The sequence below is a fragment of the Elephas maximus genome, chromosome 25 (genome assembly GCF_024166365.1).
Source record: "Elephas maximus indicus isolate mEleMax1 chromosome 25, mEleMax1 primary haplotype, whole genome shotgun sequence".
Taxonomy (NCBI): domain Eukaryota; kingdom Metazoa; phylum Chordata; class Mammalia; order Proboscidea; family Elephantidae; genus Elephas; species Elephas maximus.
Window position 1 is genome coordinate 36,613,741 of NC_064843.1, and position 22,829 is coordinate 36,636,569.

The 22,829-nt window shown below is 44.0% G+C and overlaps 1 protein-coding gene across 1 annotated transcript in view; it reads right to left on the reverse strand.

The window, feature by feature from the left end:
- Nucleotides 1-3,709: 3,709 nt before the first annotated feature.
- The window catches only part of EFCAB8 (EF-hand calcium binding domain 8), an 85,195-nt gene continuing 66,075 nt past the window's right edge, over nt 3,710-22,829 (reverse strand). The window contains exons 23-26 of the mRNA XM_049869548.1: nt 6,964-7,084; nt 5,540-5,744; nt 5,352-5,450; nt 3,710-4,292 (exon numbers count right to left, since the gene is read on the reverse strand). Of these exons, the coding sequence (XP_049725505.1) occupies nt 4,053-4,292; nt 5,352-5,450; nt 5,540-5,744; nt 6,964-7,084 (665 nt within the window). The 3' untranslated portion in view covers nt 3,710-4,052. The remainder of the gene's footprint in view (nt 4,293-5,351; nt 5,451-5,539; nt 5,745-6,963; nt 7,085-22,829) is intronic.

Here is a 22,829-nt window from a genome sequence, read left to right on the forward strand (position 1 = left end):
CCAGCCGGAAGTTGTGACCCTTCAGCCCGGCCCAGCCCAGGAAAGGGTTTCCGCTCCACTGGAAATAAATGGCTATTTGCTCCTTTATCTGATTGTTGGCAGTACATTGTTAGGGGGCAAACAATAGGCAGACATCTTCCTGCTCCTTTCAAGAGCAACTTGGCAGCAGGTCTAGATCCTGGAGAAGATGACCCTGGGAGGGGCTGAGCACAGCCATCACAGGTGAGTGTGTGAATGTGAGTGTGTATAAGCGTGAGTATGGGACTATGCATGTAAGGGTTTGAATGGAATGAGTGTATGAATGTGAATCAGTGTATGTGTGCATGAGTGTGAGATTGTGTGAATGTGTGTGTGAGTGTATGAGTGTGTGCGCACCCAAACAATGCACATAAGGACACAGAAAAGAGTCTAGGAGAAAATGCATGAAAGTGATCTCTGGGGGACAGAGTTGGGTAGCTTTTATTGGCTTTTATGCTTTTCTGTATGTTCCTAATTTTCTATACTCAGCCTGTGCTTTTAGAATCAGAAAAGAGCTAAATCTACATCACTTTTTAAGCCCACTGGTGCAAAAGGCAGAGAACAGATCGAGAGGAGGGGACAGAGCCTGGGACAGGAGGGAATGGGGCCTGGGGAAGAACATGGAGCAGGAGGCAGGACACCAGGCTCCAGCCTCACTCTCACACACTCTGACTTCCTGTGTGACACTGTCCTCGATTTCCCCATCTGCGTTCTAAGCGCCTTCTGTCTCTGACACTCTGGAATTGTCTGCCTGACATCCCAGGCAGGGCCTGGGCCAGGAGGAGCGGGCTGTGGGCAGCAGGTGACATAGAGGGCCCTCCATTACCACTGGCCAAGCTCATCCTCACCTTTTGTTGGGGCCCATGGATTGCCCCAACTGTAAAGAAGTTGCAACATGGGTTCCTGCTGCCTGAAGGGGCCATCTGTGAGCTCTGGTGGCCAGAGACTAGCCTCTATTATTATTTATTAAGTGCCTACAAGGTGCCAAAGTCTAAAGCATGTGGACAAATGCCAGTACAGGTTATTGTTAGCTGGGGCTGGCTCAGGTGAGGAGGGTTGACAGCATCCCAGAGTTGGGTAGAAGCTTCTACTGAGGTTGGTCTTCCTTGTCCTGTGTCCAGCCAGATGGCACTTAAGTATGACCTTGAATCTCTAAAATCAAAAAACCGAACCTGTTGCCATCGACTTCACCCTCCAAGTTGGAGCTGTGCAGAGATCTTTAAGAAACCCCCGAGGCCTGGTCATTGCCATACCCTGCCCCACTCTGCGCTCCTCTCTCTAGCTTCCTTCACTCTGCTTCTGGGCTAGGGACTGGGGCCAGGTAGGGGTGGAGGGAGGGTCCCTGCATTGGGCTTAGCTTTGGCCCTGCTGCCACTGTTTTCTTCACCAAATGACAGAACCGATCCACACCCCTCCCCACTTCCTGAGTTCTCCACCTGAGATGCCACCCAGGGCAAGACATGGTGGAAGGACCATGGGTTCGAATCAAAGCTTTAGCTATGAAACCTTACCCCTCCCTGAGCCTCATTATCCCCCTCTGTAAAAGGGGCTGAATGCCTAAGAAAGTTGTTGTCCAGCTCAGATGGGCTCATGGGCAGGAGAGGGCTTTGGAAACAAAGCCTGGGCTGAGAATGATCTAGTTTTTTCCCTAGAAGGCCATAGCCGCCCCATGCCCTGCCCAGCCTGCCTCTCCTTCCCAGTCCCAGCTGTGTCCCTTGCCCCAGCCCTGTGACTCACTTCCATATCTGCACAGGCATCACAGGGGGCCCCCAGGCACAAGCATCCAGGGCTGAGTGCCCCCACTGGGCACCCCAGTTAAATGAGGTGATAATTATACTATTTAACCAGAGGGAGGGGAATAGTGTCTTGGGCTTCCAAGACTTGGGCGCAAGTCCCATTTCTGTCATTAATTTGCTGTGTGACCATGTGAGGACCCTCTCTGAGCCTGTTTCCCATTTTAAAAAATAAACACATGAGGAGGTTAGAGCAGCTGACCCCTGGGGCACTCCTAGTGCTCATCCTGGGACTCCCCAAGTAGGAAGGCCCCTGGCACCCTCCTTCATGGCAAAAGGTCTCCTTCATGTGACTGTTCCCAGTGGGCATGACTGAGCAATGGCCTGAGGGGTGAGGTATATGGGTTATGGCCCTGTAATTCCCTCCCTCCCTGCAGGCCTCATTGTCTTGGGCCTGGCTTTGATGGCTCTGCCAGGGAAGGGGCCACCCCAGCTACAGATCCCACCCCTGCAGAATCTGGCATTCTCAGAGGGGAGCCTCCCATGGGAGCAGCCAGGCCAGGGCTCCTGGAGAGAGCAAGGCTTCAGCCAGCTAAGCGCCCACCTGAGGCTCTGACTGCACTGAGAGCGCTTTGCCTGAGGGGTGGCAGGAGTCCTTTCCATCCACCTTTCTGGGTTACTGCGAGTCTCAAATGCAGCAGGAAGCCAAGTGGCCTCTGAGAAGAACCCAAGGTCCAGCAGATGGGTCTGGGCAAGAAGAGGGCAGAGGGGCCGGAGAGGCTCAGCTATGATGCTCAGACCCAGGTCTGACCAGCACGCCTCAGGCCAGCCTCACAGCTCTGCCCTCAGGAGAGCCACTCTCCATGCCTCGCTTCCTGCACTCCAGGCCCCTACAGTTCAGGTAACATCCTGATAATTTAAGTGGATCTGTAATGGAGGACAATACTGAGTACAGCACACAAATGTAGCTGGCCTCAATAACCCCTAGCCCCTCAGTGCCCCCTGGTCTTGGAGGCTCAGATCATAGAGTTTCCGCCATGGTGTAGAGAGAATAGTGACCCCAGGAAGGAGGGGAGGTAAGGGAACTCCCTGCCAGAGAGGAAGAGGTAAGCCCGTCCTTCCATCCCTGTGAAGTGTGAAAGGGAGATGGAGCTGGGAGTGGAGAGAAAGAAGCCACATGTACACCCCTAAGGGCCAAGTGTGGGGACACTGAGAAGGTTACAGAGACCCCTGAGAACGCAGGGCCTGCAACCTATCCCCCCACCCCCTCACCCATGCGCTCAGGAAGCCTGCGTCTAGTGTGGCACCACAGTCAATGCCACACAGAAGTGACAGGCTGCTCTGACGCTCCAGGCCCCAGGTGGTGTGTGGAGGACCCAGAAACGGATGTCGCAGCATTAAGAGGGCTGGTGGCCGGGCAGAGGCCTGGGAGGGGTGCCTCTGGGCCAGAGGATTACAAGCCAGGTGGAGAGCCATGAGCCCTGAGAGAATGAGCTATTGACCACACTTCAGGGTCTCCGTTTCAAAACGGCCAAAACAGCATGTAAACACAGGCCGCCTGGCGTTGATGGCACAGAGAAAGAGCAGGAGCAGGATCAGGAGCCAAACAGCCACCACTGCCAATTAGCCGCTGGGCCTCGCTCTTGCTGTGAGACCAAACCAAGTTTTGGAGCCAACCAGCTTGCCCCAGCAGCGTGGCCCACGTTCCACATCACCATGGGGCCTCGAAGCCCCTGCCCTGGACCTACAGCCTGTCGCCTGCAAACAGTGCACCCAGGTCTCCTGGGGGAGGGACTGTCCTCTCTGCGTCCTGCCCAGGGCCTTGCCAGGGCAATGTGACCTGGTCTCTGAGACTTGGGCTCTCTGCCCTGGACATACACCCCAATCTCATTGCCTGTGGGACCCCAACATATGAAAAAATTTATTTATTTTTCCTAATTTCTGGCAAGGAGCCAGAAAGAAGACAAGTCAGCTTCACAGAGAAGCAGCCAGAGGGCAGCAAGGGAAGCCCCCCCCCCCGGGCCTGGCAGGGTGTCACCAGCGATGGCAAGACCCCGTGAGCCTGACCATCCTGCTGCAGGACTGGAGAGAAGCGGTGGGCACCTCAGAACCTCATGTGGAAGCCCTTCTTCACAGAGGACACAAGGGAGGCCTTTGGAGGCTCTGAGTGATGCTCAAGGGCAGAGGCGACGGAAACAGGGGTCCCTGACCTTTGTGAGATGGACTTAGACTCCTGGGACAGAACTGAAGGGGTGGGCTGGGCCATGATGGCTGACCAGGGCCTCAGCGAGGACCGGAGCCTTAGGGAGGTGGCCGAGGCTGAGGGAGAGAGTGAGACGGAGGCGGGGAGGTGGCCGCTGGCATGCTGGTGCAGAGATTGGGCACAGTCTGCTCCCTGTTGTGCTCCAGGCCCTTTCCAAGGTGGTAGGGCATCATGGAAACACGCTGGCCCGGCTGGTCTCCGAATACCGTGGAGAAGTCAGGCTGCTTGGTAGGCATCAGGTCATTGAAGTGCAAGCTTTGGTAGATTGGAGGTGAGATCTGTGGGGGACAGAGCAGGAGAGCATAGGATGGGGGGTACCTATCAGAGTCAAGGGCACCCAGGAATAGGCTCACAGGGAGGTCTCCCCAAGCAAAAGAAGAAGTCTCCAGATACCGGGTTATTGCTAACAAAGAAGTCTGCGGTACCCGCGAGCCCACTCGCACCAGGCCCATCCTCAGCCCCTTCTCTACACACACTCATCTGGTGCTCACAAAACCTGTGAGATCAGCACCAGGAATGTCCCCCATCTTAGAACAAGGCCTCAAGCTGAACCCTGAGTGGGGCTCAGGGGCACTGATCTCCCCTATATGCTCCTTCCTCTCTGTGAGCATTGCCAAGCTGGGCTGGAGGCTCACCTCCAGGAATGAGGCAGAGATACTGAGCGAGCAACCCCTCTCCACCACCGTCTCCCCAGCCTGGACCGAGAAGTCCTGTAAGGAAGTGGCCTTTGCATTATCTTGCTTATTTCTAGTCCCCACCACTGGGGGAGCATGGGGAGCCCCCATAATCCCTCTATGGAACACAAAGAAAACAAGGTTGGGAGAAGTTGGGATCTGCCCAAGCAGAAGTCACAGTGGGACTTCAACTTGGCCTTTCCCTCTTTCACACCCCAAGGAGAGCCACTCTCCTTCCACTCACTCATCACTTCTTGCTGTGTGCCTTGCACCACGAGACCCTATGTTTTGCTCTTGAGTAACCCACAGTAGTGGGCACCCAAACATGGGCCGTAAATACACTAGTAAGCAAATGAGTAGCTGCAGAATACACGGTAAGTGCTTCGAAGGCTACAGACAGGCACAGGCCCAAGGAGGACTTACTCCCACAGGCCCCGTGAGGTTTATCCTCAAAAACAAAACCTGTCTCTGTGACCTCAACCAGGGTCTTGCCAAACCAGCTAGCCAGACCAGCTACATCCCAGGACTCTCTGTAGCCCAGAATCCTGTTAAAGGGTGGGTGTTCCTGTCACCCCGACTCAGGGACCACGTGGACACAAGGGTGGCCCCTGGTGGAGATGGCTACAGCCCCAGCATCTTGGGGAGCCACTGACCCTGCCTTACCTGCTGCTTTATGCAGGCATACTGCATATCGGTGGACGGAAGCTCGGGACTCCGCAACCGTTCCTTGGGCTTATATGCAGTTCCCAAGACTTTGCTCACCTGCAGGAGTCACAGGCCAGAGTGAAGGCTCAGGGTTGAGACTTGGGGCCCTCATTCCCCGCCACACATACATCTTCCACCAGTCTAACCTGCTTATCCTTGGACTCCCAGTTGCGCCAGCTGTTCTCGATGTCTTCTGGGGAGTGCTCTCTAGCCCAAGGTGACATCATGGCCATCCTCTGCAGCTTGGCCCAGGCCTCAGCCTCTGTGTCTTCCTTCCCATGCAGGAAGTTCATCAGTACCACCTGCTCCCGCCGCTGGTAGGCCAGGGCCTCAGCAAGATCCCGCTCCTCCCTGCCATGAGGGGATTTCCTTTACAAGATCTCCTCCCCCCAGAAGGTAGGGTGGCCCTCACAGAAACCCCGAGAGGGTCTCCCCATCCTAGGCCTGATTCTCTCCAACCTTTTTATCCCTACCTCACAGCCATATTGCCCAGGGCCCATCATTGAGGAAGTGTTCAATTAACGTTAGCAAAGCCCACATTAAGCTAGCCCCCAGCCAAGTCCTGCAACCATTCCCACCACCCTGAGCTCTCCTCCATGGAGGCCTGACGCCCCTTCCATCTACCCATTCCATGTTGACCTTACCTGAACCTCATCTTGTAGAATATATAAACATCCTCTCCTTCCTAGGAAACCCTACCTCCAATCTGTTTGAGATTCCTCCACAGGACTGTCAAGATGTATCCCTGACCGGCAGCATAGGAGCCACAAAGACTCTGTGGGTGCCTGGCAAACTCCTACTTATAAATCAAAACAGAATTCCAGAATCTCTCTCCTATGACACCTTCCTTATTTGATCTACCCAATCAGGTGGATTATCCTCTGAGCCATTGCTGTTCTTCATACTTCCATCACTTATCACATAGAACTGCAGTGATGAGTTTGCATGTCCGTCTCTCCTAGTGAACTGTGGGTTCTCTGAGGCAGGACCAGTGTCTGTATTATGTTAGATCTCTAGGACCTGGCACAGGGTCTGGCAGTCAGCAGGATCTCAATAAATATTTTTGAATGAACTAAAATTATTTGAGACTTGGTCAGGAATGAGGGTGGTGTGTAGATTGGGAAGGAACTTGCAGGGGAAGGAGCAAGTAGAAAGCAGCCTGCTCTTCCTCATGAATCAAGGAAAGAGCACAAGTGTGTGCTCAGAACCAGAGCTCTGCGAAGGGGCCTCTAGCTACTTAGAAACGGCCTCTGCAGGGAAGCCTTCCCTGGAAAATATGAGCCTTGCTCTGGGCTGGACCCAATCTAAGAACTTAGGTTTTTGTATTTCCCCCCTTTTACTGTTCAATCTTTCAATTAAGCTGAGGTAGAACAGGGCCTCAGGCCCTCAAGCCATAGATGCCATCTGTGGAGTAAAGTTGCCTGCAGGTCTTGAGTCTCCAGCTTTCTGAGGGCCCTCACCCACCACGCTCAGGACCACCCACCCAGATTCAGGCTTCCTGGGACCTGGGGAAACTCTCAGCATCCCCCTCTCCAGCCCAGAGGACACCGGGTGGGCTGGAATAACTCACTGAAACTCCAGCTTGGAGACCTTCGGAATGGCATCCTTGGAGGCAGCCATCTCGTCTTGTTCGTGCTCACTACCCAGCGTGGCATCCTGCAGTCTACTCCAAACACTCAAGCCAAACGTCCCTGAGATTTAACCAGAACCTGCTGAGTAACGAGGACTGGCATGCCCCCCTCCTCTGCCCCCCTGCCCCTCACCCTCCATCCTCAAGAGGCAGCCAGTGACCCCTTACACCCATTACCAGCCCATATATCTAACCAAATATTGAGTGCCCACCATATGCTAAGCATTACACTGGATACTCAATATCTGGAATAATCATATACCAGGCCCAGGAGATACCTGTAGCATAGGCCTAAAACATACTGCCCCAAGTATAGAGTGAGACAGGCAATGTCTAAATGATCCTCTGTCAAGCTTCAAGTAGCTTATGTATAAAATGACAATGGTAATGGGGCAGGGCCAAGATGGTGGAGTAGTCAGACGCTTCCAGTCATCCCTCTGACAATAAAGCCCCGAAAAAACAAGTGAAACAATTATATATATGATAAGCTAGGAGCCCTGAACATCAAAGGCAAAGTTAGGAAATTGGACTGAGCAGCAGGGGGAGGGAGACACGTTTCATAAGTGGCGAGAAGTTGCTGGACCTGACTCGGTGGGAACCTGCGTCCCTCAGGCATGATCCCCTGGAGTGACCGCAGCGTGGTGGTAGCGTTTGGGACGTGGTTTCCTCAGGGAGAGATGGTGAGCCACACAGTCTACTCACACCTCTGGAACCAGAGAATAACAGTGCTCACGGCAAAAACTAAGTACTTGTATTTATTTTACTGCGCCCCCAGCCCCAAGCTGCCTTCAGTGGCTGTCAATTTCCCTGGGCCTGAGATAGGACCTGCTGCACAACCTGAACCATTCTCCCAGTCTTGGAGTAGGACTAAGTTAACAACTGGGGGAAATGATAATCTGCCAGCTCCACTAAGCTGAGGAGCTCAGAATAGAAGCGGCTCCTGTCCAGGCACAAACAGTCCACAGACTTTGAACACCTTTCACCCCTGCACGGACCTGTGTTGGCCCATTTCAGGAGATTAAGCCCTTGATGGCAACGGTGCGTATGTGCTTGAGATCTGACTTGAGCGGTCTCATCTGCGTGGTGAAGAGGTGGGTTTTTGATGTTTGACACTGCGTTGCCTATTATACAGGGTCCCCACCTACCCACATCAGGGGATTGAGGACTGGTGGCTCCACATGCTGTACCTAGACACCCACAGCAGAGGTCCAAGGATAAGTGGTGCTTCCCAGTCCTTACAACCAAAAGCATTGGCTGCCCATGGTCCAGCTGCAGGACCTACCCACCTGTGTGCTCTAGGGAACAGGGATGTGCTTTCCTCACAGACACTCAGGGGATGGTTGTCAGGTCCCTGCCTTGTTCAGAACGTGCCCCCTGCTGCAACCAGATACCTGAGCCTACATCAATCACCCCTGTCCCCTAAGACTGTAGGACAGAGCCTGTACCACACACCTGATGACCAACTATCTGAACACCTGAGATGAATCCATACAAGAAAAGCTAATGGACTCCTAGGCTCATATACCTGGTAACAGCTCTAGCCATCTGGTGACAGAACGTTAGAGCTTCAAAGGTGAAAATAATCAAGCTAGCTCACTCGAGCAGCCTATCTGGGCATATCAAAACAAAACAAAGCAAGAAGCTAGGATACAGTAAGCAAACATAAAATAAATTAATACGGTAAATTAAAGATGGCTTGGAGACAACAGTCGATATCAAATCACATAAAGAAGTAGACCATGACTGCTTCAACAAGCTCTCAAAACAAAGAATCGAGGAATCCTCCAGATGAAGATTTATTCCTGGAACTACCAGATGTAGAATACAAAAGATTAATATACAGAACTCTTCAAGAGATCAGGAAGGAAATCAGGCAAAATGGAGAACAAGCCAAAGAATGCACAGATACAGCAGTTTAAGAAATTAAAAAGGTTATTCAAGAACATAATGAGAAATTTAATAGGCTGCAAGAATCCATGGAGAGATAGCAATCAGAAGTTCAGAAGATTAACAATAAAATTACAGAATTAGCTCAATAGAAAGTCAGAGGAGCAGAATTGAGGAAGTGGAAAGCAAAATTAGTGAGACTGAAGATAAACACATGGCACCAATATATTTGAAGAAAAATCAGATAAAAGAATTTTAAAAAATTAAGAAACTCTAAGGGTCATGTGGGATTCTCTCAAGAGAAATAACCCATGAGTGACTGGAGTACCAGAACAGGGAGGGATAACAGAAAATACAGAGAGAATTCTGGAAGATTTGTTGGCAGAAATCTTCCCTGATATTGTGAAAAAGGAGATGATATCCAAGATGCTCATCAAACCCCACATAAGGTAGATCTCAAAAGAAAGTCACCAAGACATATAATCAAACTTGCCAAAACCAAAGATAAAGAGAGAATTTTAAGAGCGGCTAGGGATAAACGAAAAGCCACCTACAAAGGAGAGTCAATAAGAATAAGCTCAGACTACTCTGCAGAAACCATGCAGGCAAGAAGGAAATGGGATGTCTTATATAAAGCACTGAAGGAAAAAAATTGCCATCCAAGAATCATATATCCAGCAAAGCTGTCTCTCAAATATGAAAGCAAATTAGGACATTTCTAGATAAACAGAAGTTTAGGGAATTTGTAAAAACCAAACCAAAACTACAAGAAATACTAAAGGGACTTCTCTGGTTAGAAAATCAACAATATCAAATATCAACCCATGACTAGAACATAGGACAGAGCAACGAGATATCAACCCAGACAGGGAAATTAAAAAAACAAATCAAGATTTAAAAAAAGCTCAAAACAGGGAAACAATGGTGTCATTATGTAAAAGATGGTGACATTAAAACAATAAAGCGGGACTAAAAAAATGGAGTCATGCATCTTTCATACAGAGAGGAGGTCAAGGCAATATAAAGAAATAAAAGTTAGGTTTAAACTTGGAGAAATAGGGCTAAATATTAAGGTAACCACAAAGGAGACTAACAATCCTATACATCAAAATAAAATAAAAGAAAAACATAAAGTCTCAGCAAAAACAAAACCAACAATAACAAATAAGATGAAAAAATAATATATAAAACAACACACAAAAAAGACATCAAAATGATGCACTAAACTCATACCTATCCATAATGACACTGAATGTAAATGGACTAAATGCACCAATAAAGAGACAGAGGGTAGCAGAATGGATTAAAAAAAACAAAACATGATCCGTCTATATGCTGCCTACAAGAGACACAACTTAGACTTAAAGACACAAACAAACTAAAACTCAAAGGGTGGAAAAATATATATATCAATCAAACAACAATCAAAAAAGAGAAGTGGCAATATTAATTTCTGACAAAACAGACTTTAAAGTTAAATCTACCACAAAGGGTAAGGAAGGACACTATGTAATGATTAAAGGGAAAATATACCAGGAGGATATAACCATATTAAATATTTAATGACAGGCTTCAAGATACATAAAACAAACTCTAACAGCACTGAAAACTGAGAGAGACAACTCCACAATAACAGTAGGAGGCTTCAACACAACACTTTCAGTGAAGGACAGGACATCCAGAAAGAAGTTCAATAATGACATGGAAGATCTAAATGCCACAATCAACCAACTTGACCTCGTAGACATATACAGAGCACTCCACTCAACAGCAACCAAGTATACTTTCTTTTCCAATGCTCATGGAACATTCTCTAGAATATGTCAAATATTAGGTCATAAAGCAAGCCTTAACAGAATCCAAAACATTGGAACATTATAAAGCATCTTCTCTGACCATAAAGCCATAAAACTAGAAATCAATAACAGAAAAAGCAGGGAAAAGAAATCAAACACTTGGAAACTGAACAATACCCCGCTCAAAAATGACTGGGTTATAGAAGAAATTAAGGATGGAATAAACAAATTCATAGAATCCAATAAGAATGAAAATACTTCCTATCAGAACCTTTGGGACACAGTTAAAGCAATGCTCAGAGGTCAATTTGTAGCAATAAATGCACACATACAAAAAGGAGAAAGGGTCAAAATCAAAGAATTATCTCTACAACTTAAACAAATAGAAAGAGAGCAACAAAAGAAACCCTCAGGCACCAGAAGAAATCAAATAATAAAAATTAGACCAGAATTAAATGAAATAGTGAACAGAAAAACAATTGAATGAGTTAAAAAGACCAAAGCTGATTCTTTGAAAAAATTAACAAAGTTGATATACCATTGGCCAAACTGACAAAAGAAAAACAGGAGAGGAAGCAAATAACCCGAATAAGAAATGCAATGGGCGATATCACAACAGACCCAACTGTAATTAAAAGAATGCTATCAGATTTTTTTATCAGATTACTACAAAAAATTGTACTCTAACAAATTTGAAAACCTAGAAGAAATGGATAAATTTCTAGATACACACTACCTACCTAAACTAACACAAACAGAACAACTAAATAGACCCATAACAAAAGAAGAGATTGGAAAGGTAATTAAAAACTCCTGACAACAACAACAACAAAAAAAGCCCTGGCCCTGATGGCTTCACTGGAGAGTTCTACCAAGCTTTCAGAGAAGAATTAACACCACTACTACTAAAAGTATTTCAGAGCATAGAAAAGGACGGAATGCTCTCAAACTCATTCTATGAAGCCACCATATCCCTGATACGAAAACCAGGTAAAGACACCACAAAAAAAGAAAATTACAGACCTATATCCCTCATGAACTTAGATGCAAAAATCCTCAACAAAATTCTAGCCAGTAGAATTCGACAACATATCAAAAAAATAATTCATCATGACCAAGTGGGATTCATACCAGGTATACAGGGATGGTTCAACATTAGCAAAACAATCAATGTAACCTATCGTGTAAATAAAATAAAAGATAAGAACCACATGATCTCTTCAACTGATGCAGAAAAGCCATTTGACAAAAGTCCAGCACCCACATTCACGATGAAAACTTTCAGCAAAATTGGGAAATTCCTCAACATAATAAAGGGCATTTATACAAAGCCAACAGCCAACATCATCCTAAATGGAGAGATTCTGAAAGCATTCCCCTTGAGAACGGGAACCAGACAAGGATGTCCTTTACCACCACTCTTATTCAACATTGTGCTGGAGGTCCTAGCCAGAGCTATTAGGCTAAATAAAGAAATAAACGGCATCCAGATTGGTAAGGAAGAAGTAAAAGTATCTCTATTTATACATGACGTGATCTTATACACAGAAAACCCTAAAGAATCCTCAAGAAAACTACTGAAACTAATAGAAGAGTTCAGCAGAGCATCAGGATACAATATAAACATACAAAAATTAGTTGGATTCCTCTACACCAACAAAGGAAACATCAAAGAGGAAATCACCAAATCAGTACCATTTACAGTAGCCCCTAAGACGATAAAATACTTAGGAATAAATCTAACCAGAGATGTAAAAGACCTACACAAAGAAAACTACAAGACACTACTGCAAGAAACCAAAAGAGACCTACATATGTGGAAAAACATACCTTGTTCATGGATAGGAAGACTCAACATTGTAAAAATGTCTATTCTACCAAAAAAGATCTATAGATACAATGCAATTCCGATCCAAATTCCAAAGACATTTTTTAATGAGATGGAGAGACAAATCACCAACTTCATATGGAAGGGAAAGAGGCCCCAGATAAGTAAAGCATTACTGAAAAAGAAGAACAAAGTGGGAGGCCTCACACTACCTAATTTTAGAACCTATTATACCACCACAGCAGTCAAAACAGCCTGGTACTGGTACAACAACAGATACATAGACCAGTGGAACAGAATTGAGAATCCAGACATAAATCCATCTATATATGAGCAGCGGATATTTGACAAAGGCCCAAAGTCAGTTAAACGGGGAAAAGACAGTCTCTTTACAAAATGGTGCCGGCATAACTGGATATCCATCTGCAAAAAAATGAAACAAGACCCATACCTCACACCATGCACAAAAACTAACTCAAAATGGATCAAAGACCTAAATATAAAATCTAAAATGATAAAGATCATAGAAGAAAAATAAGGACAATGCTAGGAGCCCCAACACACGGCATAAGAAGCATACAAAACATTACTAACAATGCAGAAGAAAAAGATAACTGGGAGCTCCTAAAAATCAAACACCTATGCTCATCCAAAAACTTCACCAAAAGAGTAAAAAGATTACCTACAGACCAGGAAAAATTTTTAGCTGTGACATATCCGATCAGCATCTAATCTCTAAAATCTACATGATACTGTAAAAACTCAACAACAAAAAGACAACCCTATTAAAAAATGGGCAAAGGACAAGAACAGGCACTTCACCAAAGAAGACATTCAAATGGCTAACAGATACATGAGAAAATGCTCATGATCATTAGCCATTAGAGAAATGCAAATCAAAACGACAATGAGATTCCATCTCACTCCAACAAGGCTGGCATTAATCCAAAAAACACAAAATGATAAATGTTGGAGACGTTGTTGAAAGACTGGAACACTTATACACTCCTGGTGGGAACGTAAAATGTTACAACCACTTTGGAAATCGATTTGGCGCTTCCTTAAAAAGCTAGTAATAGAACTACCATACGATCCAGCAATCCCACCCCTTGGAATATATCCTAGGGAAATAAGAACCTTTACACGAATAGATATATGCACACCCATGTTCATTGCAGCACTGTTTACAAGAGCAAAACGATGGAAGCAACCAAAGTGACCATCAACAGATGAATGGATAAATAAATTATGGTATATTCCCACAATGGAATACTGTGCATGGATAAGGAACAATGATGAATCCATGAAACATTTCATAACATGGAGGAATCTGGAAGGCATTATGCTGAATGAAATTAGTTGCATAAGGACAAATATTGTATGAGACCACTATTATAAGAACTCAAAAAATTGTTTAAACAGAGAAGAAAATATTCTTTGATGGTTATAGAGTGGGGAGGAGGGATGGAGAGGTGTATTCACTAATTAGATAGTGTTGTTGTTAGGTGCCCTTGAGTTGGTTCTGACTCATAGTGACCCTACGCACAACGGAACGAAACACTGCCCGGTCCTGCGCCATCCTTAAAATTGTTGTTATGCTTGAGCTCATTGTTGCAGCCACTGTGTCAATCCACCTCGTTGAGGGTCTTCCTCTTTTCCGCTGACCCTGTACTTTGCCAAGCATGATGTCCTTCTCCAAGGACTGATCCCTCCTGACAAAATATCCAAAGTATGTAAGACGCAGTCTTGCCATCCGTGCTTCTAAGGAGCATTCTGGTTGTACTTCTTCTAAGACAGGTTTGTTCATTCTTTTGGCAGTCCATGGTATATTCAATAGTCTTCGCCAACACCACAATTCAAAGGCGTCAATTCTTCTTTGGTTTTCCTTATTCATTGTCCAGCTTTCACATGCATATGATGCGATTGAAAATACCATGGCTTGGGTCAGGCACACCTTAGTCTTCAAGTCTTAAAGTGCTCTTCAACACTTTGAAGAGGTCCTTTGCACAGTGCAATGTGTCTCTTGATTTCTCGACTGCTGCTTCCATGGCTGATGATTGTAGATCCAAGTAAAATGAAATCCTTGACAACTTCAATCTTTTCTCTGTTTATCATGATGTTGCTCATTGGTCCAGTTGTGGGGATTTTTGTTTTCTTTATGTTGAGGTGCAATCCATACTGAAGGCTGTGGTCTTTGATCTTCATTAGTAAGTGCTTCAAGTCCTCTTCACTTTCAGCAAGCAAGGTTGTGTCATCTGCATAATGCAGGTTGTTAATGAGTCTTCCTCCAAATCCTGATGCCCCGTTTTCTTCATACGGTCCAGCTTCTCGTATTAGATAGTAGACAAGAACCATTTTCAGTGAAGGGAAAGACAACACACAATACAGGAGAAGTCAGCATGACTGGACTAAACCAAAAGCAAAGAAGTTTCCTGAATAAACCGAATGCTTCAAAGACCAGTGTAGCTGGGGCAGGGGTTTGGGGGCCATGGTTTCAGGGGACATCTAGGTCAACTGGCATACTAAAATCTATTAAGAAAATATTCTGCATCCTACTTTGGAGAGTGGTGTCTGGGGTCTTAAATGCTAGCAAGAGGCCATCTAAGATGCACCAATTTGTCTCAACCCACCTGGAGCAAAGGAGAATGAAGAATACCAAAGACACAAGGTAATTATGAGCCCAAGAGACAGAAAGGGCCACGTAAACCAGAGACTACATCAGCCTGAGACCAGAAGAACTAGATGGTGCCTGGCTACAACGGATGACTGCCCTGACAAAGAACACAACAGAGAATCCCTGATGGAGCAGGAGAGCAGTGGGATGCAGACCTCAAATTCTCACAAAACGACCAGACTTAATGGTCTGACTGAGACTAGAAGGACCTGGGAGATCATGATCCCCAGACCTTCTTTTAGCCCAGGATCAGAACCATTCCCAAAGCCAACTCTTTAGACAGGGATTGGACTGGACTATAAAATAGACAATGATACTGGTGAGGAGCGAGCTTCTTGGATCAAGCAGACACATGAGACTATGTGGGCAGCTCCTGTCTGGGGGAGAGATGAGAGAGCAGAGGGGGACAGAAGCTGGCTGAATGGACATGGAAATACAGGGTAGAGAGAAGGAGTGTGTTGTCTCATTAGGGGGAGAACAACTAGGAGTAGATACCAAGGTATATATAAATTTTTGTATGAGAGACTGACCTGATTTGTAAACTTTCACTTAGAGCATAATAAATTTTTTTTTTAAAAAAAAGAACACTTACAAACCCAATGGAGTAGAAAAACAGAATAATTTTTTAAACACTTCATTATTCCAAAGAAGGCAGAAAAGGAAGAATAAAAGAACAAATAACAGATAAGGTACACAGAAAACAAGTATCCAGATGGCAGACTCAAACCTGAGGTATAAATAATTACATTGTATTTAAATGGACTAAGCATCCAATTAAAAGACAAAGATTATCAGTGAGAAATGAATAAAAAGGATGCAATTATATGCTGCTTACAAGAAACACATTTAAATATAGGGACATAGATAGGTTCAAAGCTTCTTTAAAACAGAAAAATAGAGAAACAACCATTTTCCCTCTCTTCTTATAGGCTGACAGTATGTACCTCTGTGTGAGGTCAGGACACCGAGCAGAAGACAGATGGTTGGTGTTTGGAGAGAGAAGGAAGGCTCTCAACCTTCTTCTCAAGCTCTTCTTGGGTCCTCTCCAAGAACAGATCATTTGCTTATCTGAACAGGCTGGACTCTAGAATACTGTGTGGGCCACATTTGTTAGTGAATGGGATCACTTGTTTAAATGCACGTGGAGGAAGCACACAGAGGAGTGTGCGTGAGTGCTCTCATCTCTTGTCTCCAGTGCCCAGCTGTGATAAGATTTGGGTTTGGTAAGTGGTATTTTCATTTCTCACTGGCCACTTCCCCTTGTGGGAGGATGGGTGTCTAGGACAAAGAAGGCTTTGGGTATTTGAGAATCCCTGGCCATAACACAATAAAATTCTATCAAGGACTAAATTAAAATGTGGCATCTGAAGGCAGTGGTCCTTTGTCACCAATTGGGAGAAAAATAAATATAGGTCCAGTCAAGATAGCAAATCAGATAAACACACATATACACTCCAACACCCACTTCACTCTAAACATACTGAAATATTGACTGTGGAGAGAAAAAGAGCTTGTTTTTAATATACAACCTAGCTCCGAAGCAAGAAAAGCAAATATCCAAGTGCCAGAAATGAAAAGGGAACCCAGAACTATATCAGAGATAGTGATTTGAAACCAAAAAGCCCCTTAGAGGACCCAGACCAGATATACAATTGAGGGGAAAACTGTATGAATTTACTAAAACTCATCCAACTGTACACTTAAAAATAAGTGAAGTATAGTGTATACATTATACCTTAGTGAAGCTACTGAGAAGTCAGTGAGTTTTTAAAAACACAACAGTAGCTAGGCACACCTAAAGAGATAACAAATAAGTTGGGAAATAAAACTATTATCACCCAAAATACAGCATACAGATCAACAATATAGGAAATATGAAAGAGAAGGCAAGAGTCAGAGAAGACAAAATAACAAATTCCAATATATCTCTCAAAGGCATTCCAGCAGAGGTGTTACTTGGAGATAATGGCTGAGAATGTTGCTGAATTGAAGACTTAAAAGGCTTAAAATTTTAAAATCACACTAGGCCAGAGAGATAAATTCATACCTACACAAACTGTAGTCAAACTTCAAAATAGCTAGGATAAAGTGATAATCATAAAAGCTACTGGAGAAAAAGCTTGATTACCTCTAAAGGAACTACTACCACGCTGGCCACAGATTTGTTTTAAACATTACACCAGAATGTAATAGAAAATCATCTTCAACTCAGAATTCCGTATTCACCTGTAAAATGGTAGTAGTAGTAGCATCAGAACCATCTAACTTCAGAGGGAATGAGAATTACCATCAGCCCAATGTGCAGGTCAGACATACCTTTACCCTCCAACCCTTTCACCAATTCTGACACCAGCCGTCCTCCCCACAGCACGCTCTACTTCTTTGCTGTGTTTGATAATCGGTTGCAATGGCCACACAGAACTCAAAGATCATACATATAGTTAAGTGTTTTATTAAGGAAGTAACAGGCTACAACTCAGGATCAGGATCAGAAAGCATGTAAGCAACGGCTCCCTTCTTCAGTGCAGGACAGCTCTCTCAGCTCCTCCTGGTTGTCCAGGCCTCCTCTCGGACCCCTGAGGGGTCTGTTACCACTAACTCTGCCACTGGGCCCCTTCCAGGCCTCTCACTGTCTTCAGTGTTACAGCCCTTGACCCATGTTACAGCTCTTTTAGGAGGTTCCTTGCCTCCTCTCTTTCTCTCTCTCTGCTTCTTCTTTCTTCCTTCTGCTTCTCTTCTGCTTCTTCCTGTCTGAAAAACCTCTGTGGGGCTGGCTGCATATATATATAAACACAAACCCAATTCTGACTTACAGTGGCCCTATAGGACAGATTAGAACTGTCCCATAGGATTTCCTAGACTGTAAATCTTTACCGAAGCAAACAGCCATATCTTTCTCCCACGGAGCAGCTCGTGGGTTCCAACCACTGACCTTTCAGTTAACAGCTCAGCCCTTTAACCACTGTACCACTAGGGCTCCTCTATATATACACAACTCCTTGTCAATTTCAAGGCATGGCCCCTCCCAGCAGGGGGGCCACCAACTAACCAATCCCCTCTCGTAGGCCACAGATACTTCATTTGCATAGTAGTCTACAGATACTTCATTTGCATAGCCTATTGACCAATCCCTGCAAGGCGCATACCAATCACAGGGCAGGGTACAGCCCAGGGTGAGGCAAAAATTATCAAACCATCTTGTTTACGGCTTATTCAAGAAATGTCAATCAGCCTGGACAAAAAAACAAACCCTCTGGGGTAGAAACTAGGACAAAAGTAACTCCTTAGATCTTTTAGGTAAAATCTCTCAAGTTATTTTTCCTAAGAACCAAGGCAAAAGGCCACTTAAAGAACTCATTTCACCACACCATCTGTCTTAGTTATCTAGTGCTGCTGTAACAGAAATACCACATGTGGATGGCTTTATCAAACAGAAGTTTATTCTCTCACAGTTTAGGAGGCTAGAAGTCCAAATTTAGTCCAAGGTCAGCTCCCAAGGAAGGCTTTCTCTCTCCATAGGTTCTAGGGGAAGGTGCTTGTCATCAATCTTCCCCTGGTCCAGAAGCTTCTCAGTGCAGCGACCCTGGGTCCAAAGGACATGGTCCTTCTTCTCCTGGTTCTTCATTCTTGATGGTATGAGGTCCCCCTCCTCTCTGCTCTCTTTTCCCTTTTATATTTCAAAAGAGATTGACTCAACATACAACCTAATACTGTAGACGGAGTCCTGCCTCATTAACATAACTGCCTCTAATCTTGCCTCATTAACATCATAAAGATAAGATTTACAACACACAGGAAAATCATATCAAATCACAAAACGGTAGATAAGCACACAATACTGGGAATATGGCCTAGCCAAACAGACACACATTTTGGGGGGACACATTTCAATCCATGATACCACCTAAACCATTATTTGAGAGCAAGAGTGAAATAAAGACATTTTTTAAAGATACAAAGACCAAGAGAGTTTAATATTTTCAGTGTCTTGGTGGAAGAACCATTAAAGTATGTACTCCAGGAAAAAGAAAATTAAGCCTTGGAATAAAATGCAAGAAGAAATAATGATCAAAAAATTGATAAAATATTTTCATAAATTTTTATAAGTATTGCCTATAAAAAATATATTCTCTGTATTTTAAAAACAGGTAGAATATTACGCAAAAATATGGAACGCAGGAAGGGGAAGTTCAAAAGAAGTTAAAGCTTGCTTACCCAGGTCCTTGCCTTGATCCTGAGAAAAGTGAAGACGTTAACTTTAGTCTTTCTTAAAAGAATACAATGTTCAGCACAGATAATAAAAATTCAAAGTTAACCACTAAAAACATAAGAAAATGCATATTGTTTTCCAAACTGGTAAGGGGGGGACAGGGTAGAGACAATAAGATGCAGAAAGAGGGAACAGGGCAAAGAAAAAGCATAACAAGCATATGTGTAAAATAAAACAGTAGAAGTAAATCCAATTACATGAAAAGCTGTCATCTGAAATAATCCCAAATTGAAAATAAAACAATCAAAAAGACACACTCAAATTTTCCACTTCCATTAATGGTAGAATAGCTTGTCATAGACTACCAGCCCGCAGGGAATAACTAGAAAAGCTAGACAAAATCTGACGAAGTTTGAAGGCGGTGGAGAGCTAACATGGCAGCCAGATCTTGAGGGGCCAGAATCCTGAAGAGAAGTACACAGAAAAAAAAAAAAGTGAGCCAAATATTCTACATCACACTTAATGGTTCAAAAGCATCAGGGGAGCATAGAAGCTAAGAAGACATCAGTTTCATGGAGGCCTGGCTTGATGAGGAAGAGAAAGCCTGCTAAACACCCCAGATATCCAAATGAGACCCTGGAAGGGCTGTCCCACAAAAGGAAGGGTAAATGTGAATTAGACCAGTCATCACATAAAAGTCTGGAACCGAGCTTCAAACCAGCTCCACTGCAGACAGGATTGAGGTGTCTGCCTTTACTCTGTCTACCCGCCAGAAGCAAAGTAAATCCTCTCTGGACCTATAACATTAGCCGAAGCCTCAAATTATCTATTGCTTCTTCTAATGAGCATTCTGGCTGTACTTTTTCCAGGACCTATTTGTTCGTTCTTCTGACAGTCCATGGTATATTCGATATTCTTCGCCAACACCATAATTCAAAGGCATCAATTCTTCAGTCTTCTTTATTCATTGTCCAGCTTTCACATGCATATGAAAAAAAAAAATTTTTTTTTTTTTTTTTTTTGAGACCATTGAAAATACCACGGCTTGGGTCAGGCACACCTTAGTCCTCAAAGTGGCATTTTTGTTCCTTAACACTTTAAAGAGGTCTTTTGCAGCAGATTTGCCCAATGCAATACATTATTTGATTTCTTGACTGCTGCTTCCATGGGCGTTGATTGTGGATCCAAGTAAAATGAAATCCTTGAAAACTTCAATATTTTCTCTGTTTATCATGATGTTGCTTATTGGTCCAGTTGTGAGGATTTTTGTTTCCTTCATGTTGAGGTATAATTCACACTGAAGGCTGTGGTCTTTGATCTTCATCCATAAGTGCTTCAAGTCCTCTTCACTTACAGCAAGCAAGGCTGTATCATTTGCATATTGCGGGTTGTCAGATATCTTCCTCCGATCCTGATGCTGCATTCTTCTTCATATAGACCAGCTTCTCAGATTATCTGCTCACCATACAGACTGAATAAGTATGGCGAATGGATACAACCCTGACACACACTTTTCCTGATTTTAAACCACATGGTATCCCCTTGTTCTGTTCAAACGACTGCCTCTTGGTCTATGTACAGGCTCCGCACGAGCACAGTTAAGTGTTCTGGAATTCTCATTCTTTCCAAGGTTATCCATAATTTGTTATGATCCACGCAGTCAAATGCCTTTGCATAGTCAATAAAACGCATTGTCATCGAGTCAATTTCAACTCATAGCGACCCTATTAGACGGAGTAGAACTGCCCCATAGAGTTTCCAAGGAGCAACTGGTGGATTCAAAGTGCTAATCTTTTGGTTAGCCGCTGTGGCTCTTAACTACTATGCCGCCAGGGTTTCCAATAGTCAATAAAACACAGCTAGATATCTTTCTGGTATCCTCTGCTTTCAGCCAAGATCCATCTGACATGTTGCAACCATTTTTGAATTATCTTCGGCAAAATTTTACTTGCATGTGATATTCACAATATTGTTTGATAATTTCCACATTCTGTCAGATCATCTTCCTTTGGAATGGGCACAAACATGGATCTCTTCCAGTCAGTTGGCCAGGTAGCTGTCTTCCAAATTTCTTGACGTAAATGAGTGAGCACCTGCAGCGCTGCATCCCCTTGTTGAAACTTTGCAATTGGTATTCTGTCAACTCCTGGAGCTTTGTTTTTCTCCAATGCCTTCAGTGAACCTTGGACTTCTTCTTTCACTACCATCAATCCTTGATCATACGCTGCCACCTCCTGAAATGGCTGAATGTCAACCAATTCTTTTGGTACAGTGATTCTATGTATTTCTTCCATTTTCTTTTGATGCTCCCTGCATCATTCAATATTTTTCCCATAGAATCCTTCAATACTGCAACTCGAGCCTTGAATTTAACATGCTCGGCATTTCATTTCACTATCGATATGGTCGGGGTTAAATCTGCCATCTTAGTATTTGTTTTCTATCTGTCCCATCTGCTCTTTGTTCTCTTTTTCTGCCTTGTTTTGGATTACTTTTTAAATATGATTCTACTTCATCTTCTTTTTGGCTTCTTATACACTACCTTGTTTTGTTTCTTAGTAGTTACTCTAGGATTTACAGCACACATTTTTAACTTACCACAGTCTACCTTCAAGTGATTATACCACTCTGGAATAGTGTAAGAACCTGTCAGCAGTACGCTTCCATTTCCCTCTCCTGCCTTTGTAATATCATTGTGATACATTTTACTTTTACATGTGTTATAAACCCCAAAATACATTGTTTTTGCTTTTACTTTAAGCAATCAGCTATCTTTTAAAGAGATTTATTTGATTTGGGAAAAGTTCTTTTACATTTATCCACATGTTCAACATTTCTGTTGTTCTTCATTCCTATATGTATACCCCAATTTCATCTGGTATCATAATCCTTCTGACTGAACAACTTTCTTTAAGATTTCTTATAATGTTGGTCCACTGATGATAAATTCTCTCAGCTTTGTATGTCTGAAAAAAGTCTGTATTTTACTTTTTTTTAATCAGATTTTATTGTGTTTTTGGTGAAGGTTTACACAGCAGTTTGAGTACCCATTCAACAATTTCTATACAAATTGTTCAGTGACATTGGTTACATAATTCACGATGTGTGAACATTCTTATCATTTGTGTTCTAGTTGTTCTGTTTCCATTAATCTAGTTTCCCTGTCCCCTTACCTTCTCATCTTTGTTTTTTAAAAGATATTTTTGCAAGGTGTGGAATTCCAGGTTTGCATTTTTTTTTTTCTTTTAGGGATGTTGCCGCACTGTCTGGCTTACACTGTTTCTATCAAGAACGCTGCTGTCATTATTTTGTTCCTTTGTATGTAACATATCTTTTTTCCTCTGGCTGCTTTTAAGATTTTTCTTTTTATCACTGGTTTTCAGCAATTTCGTTATGATATGCCTTGGTGTT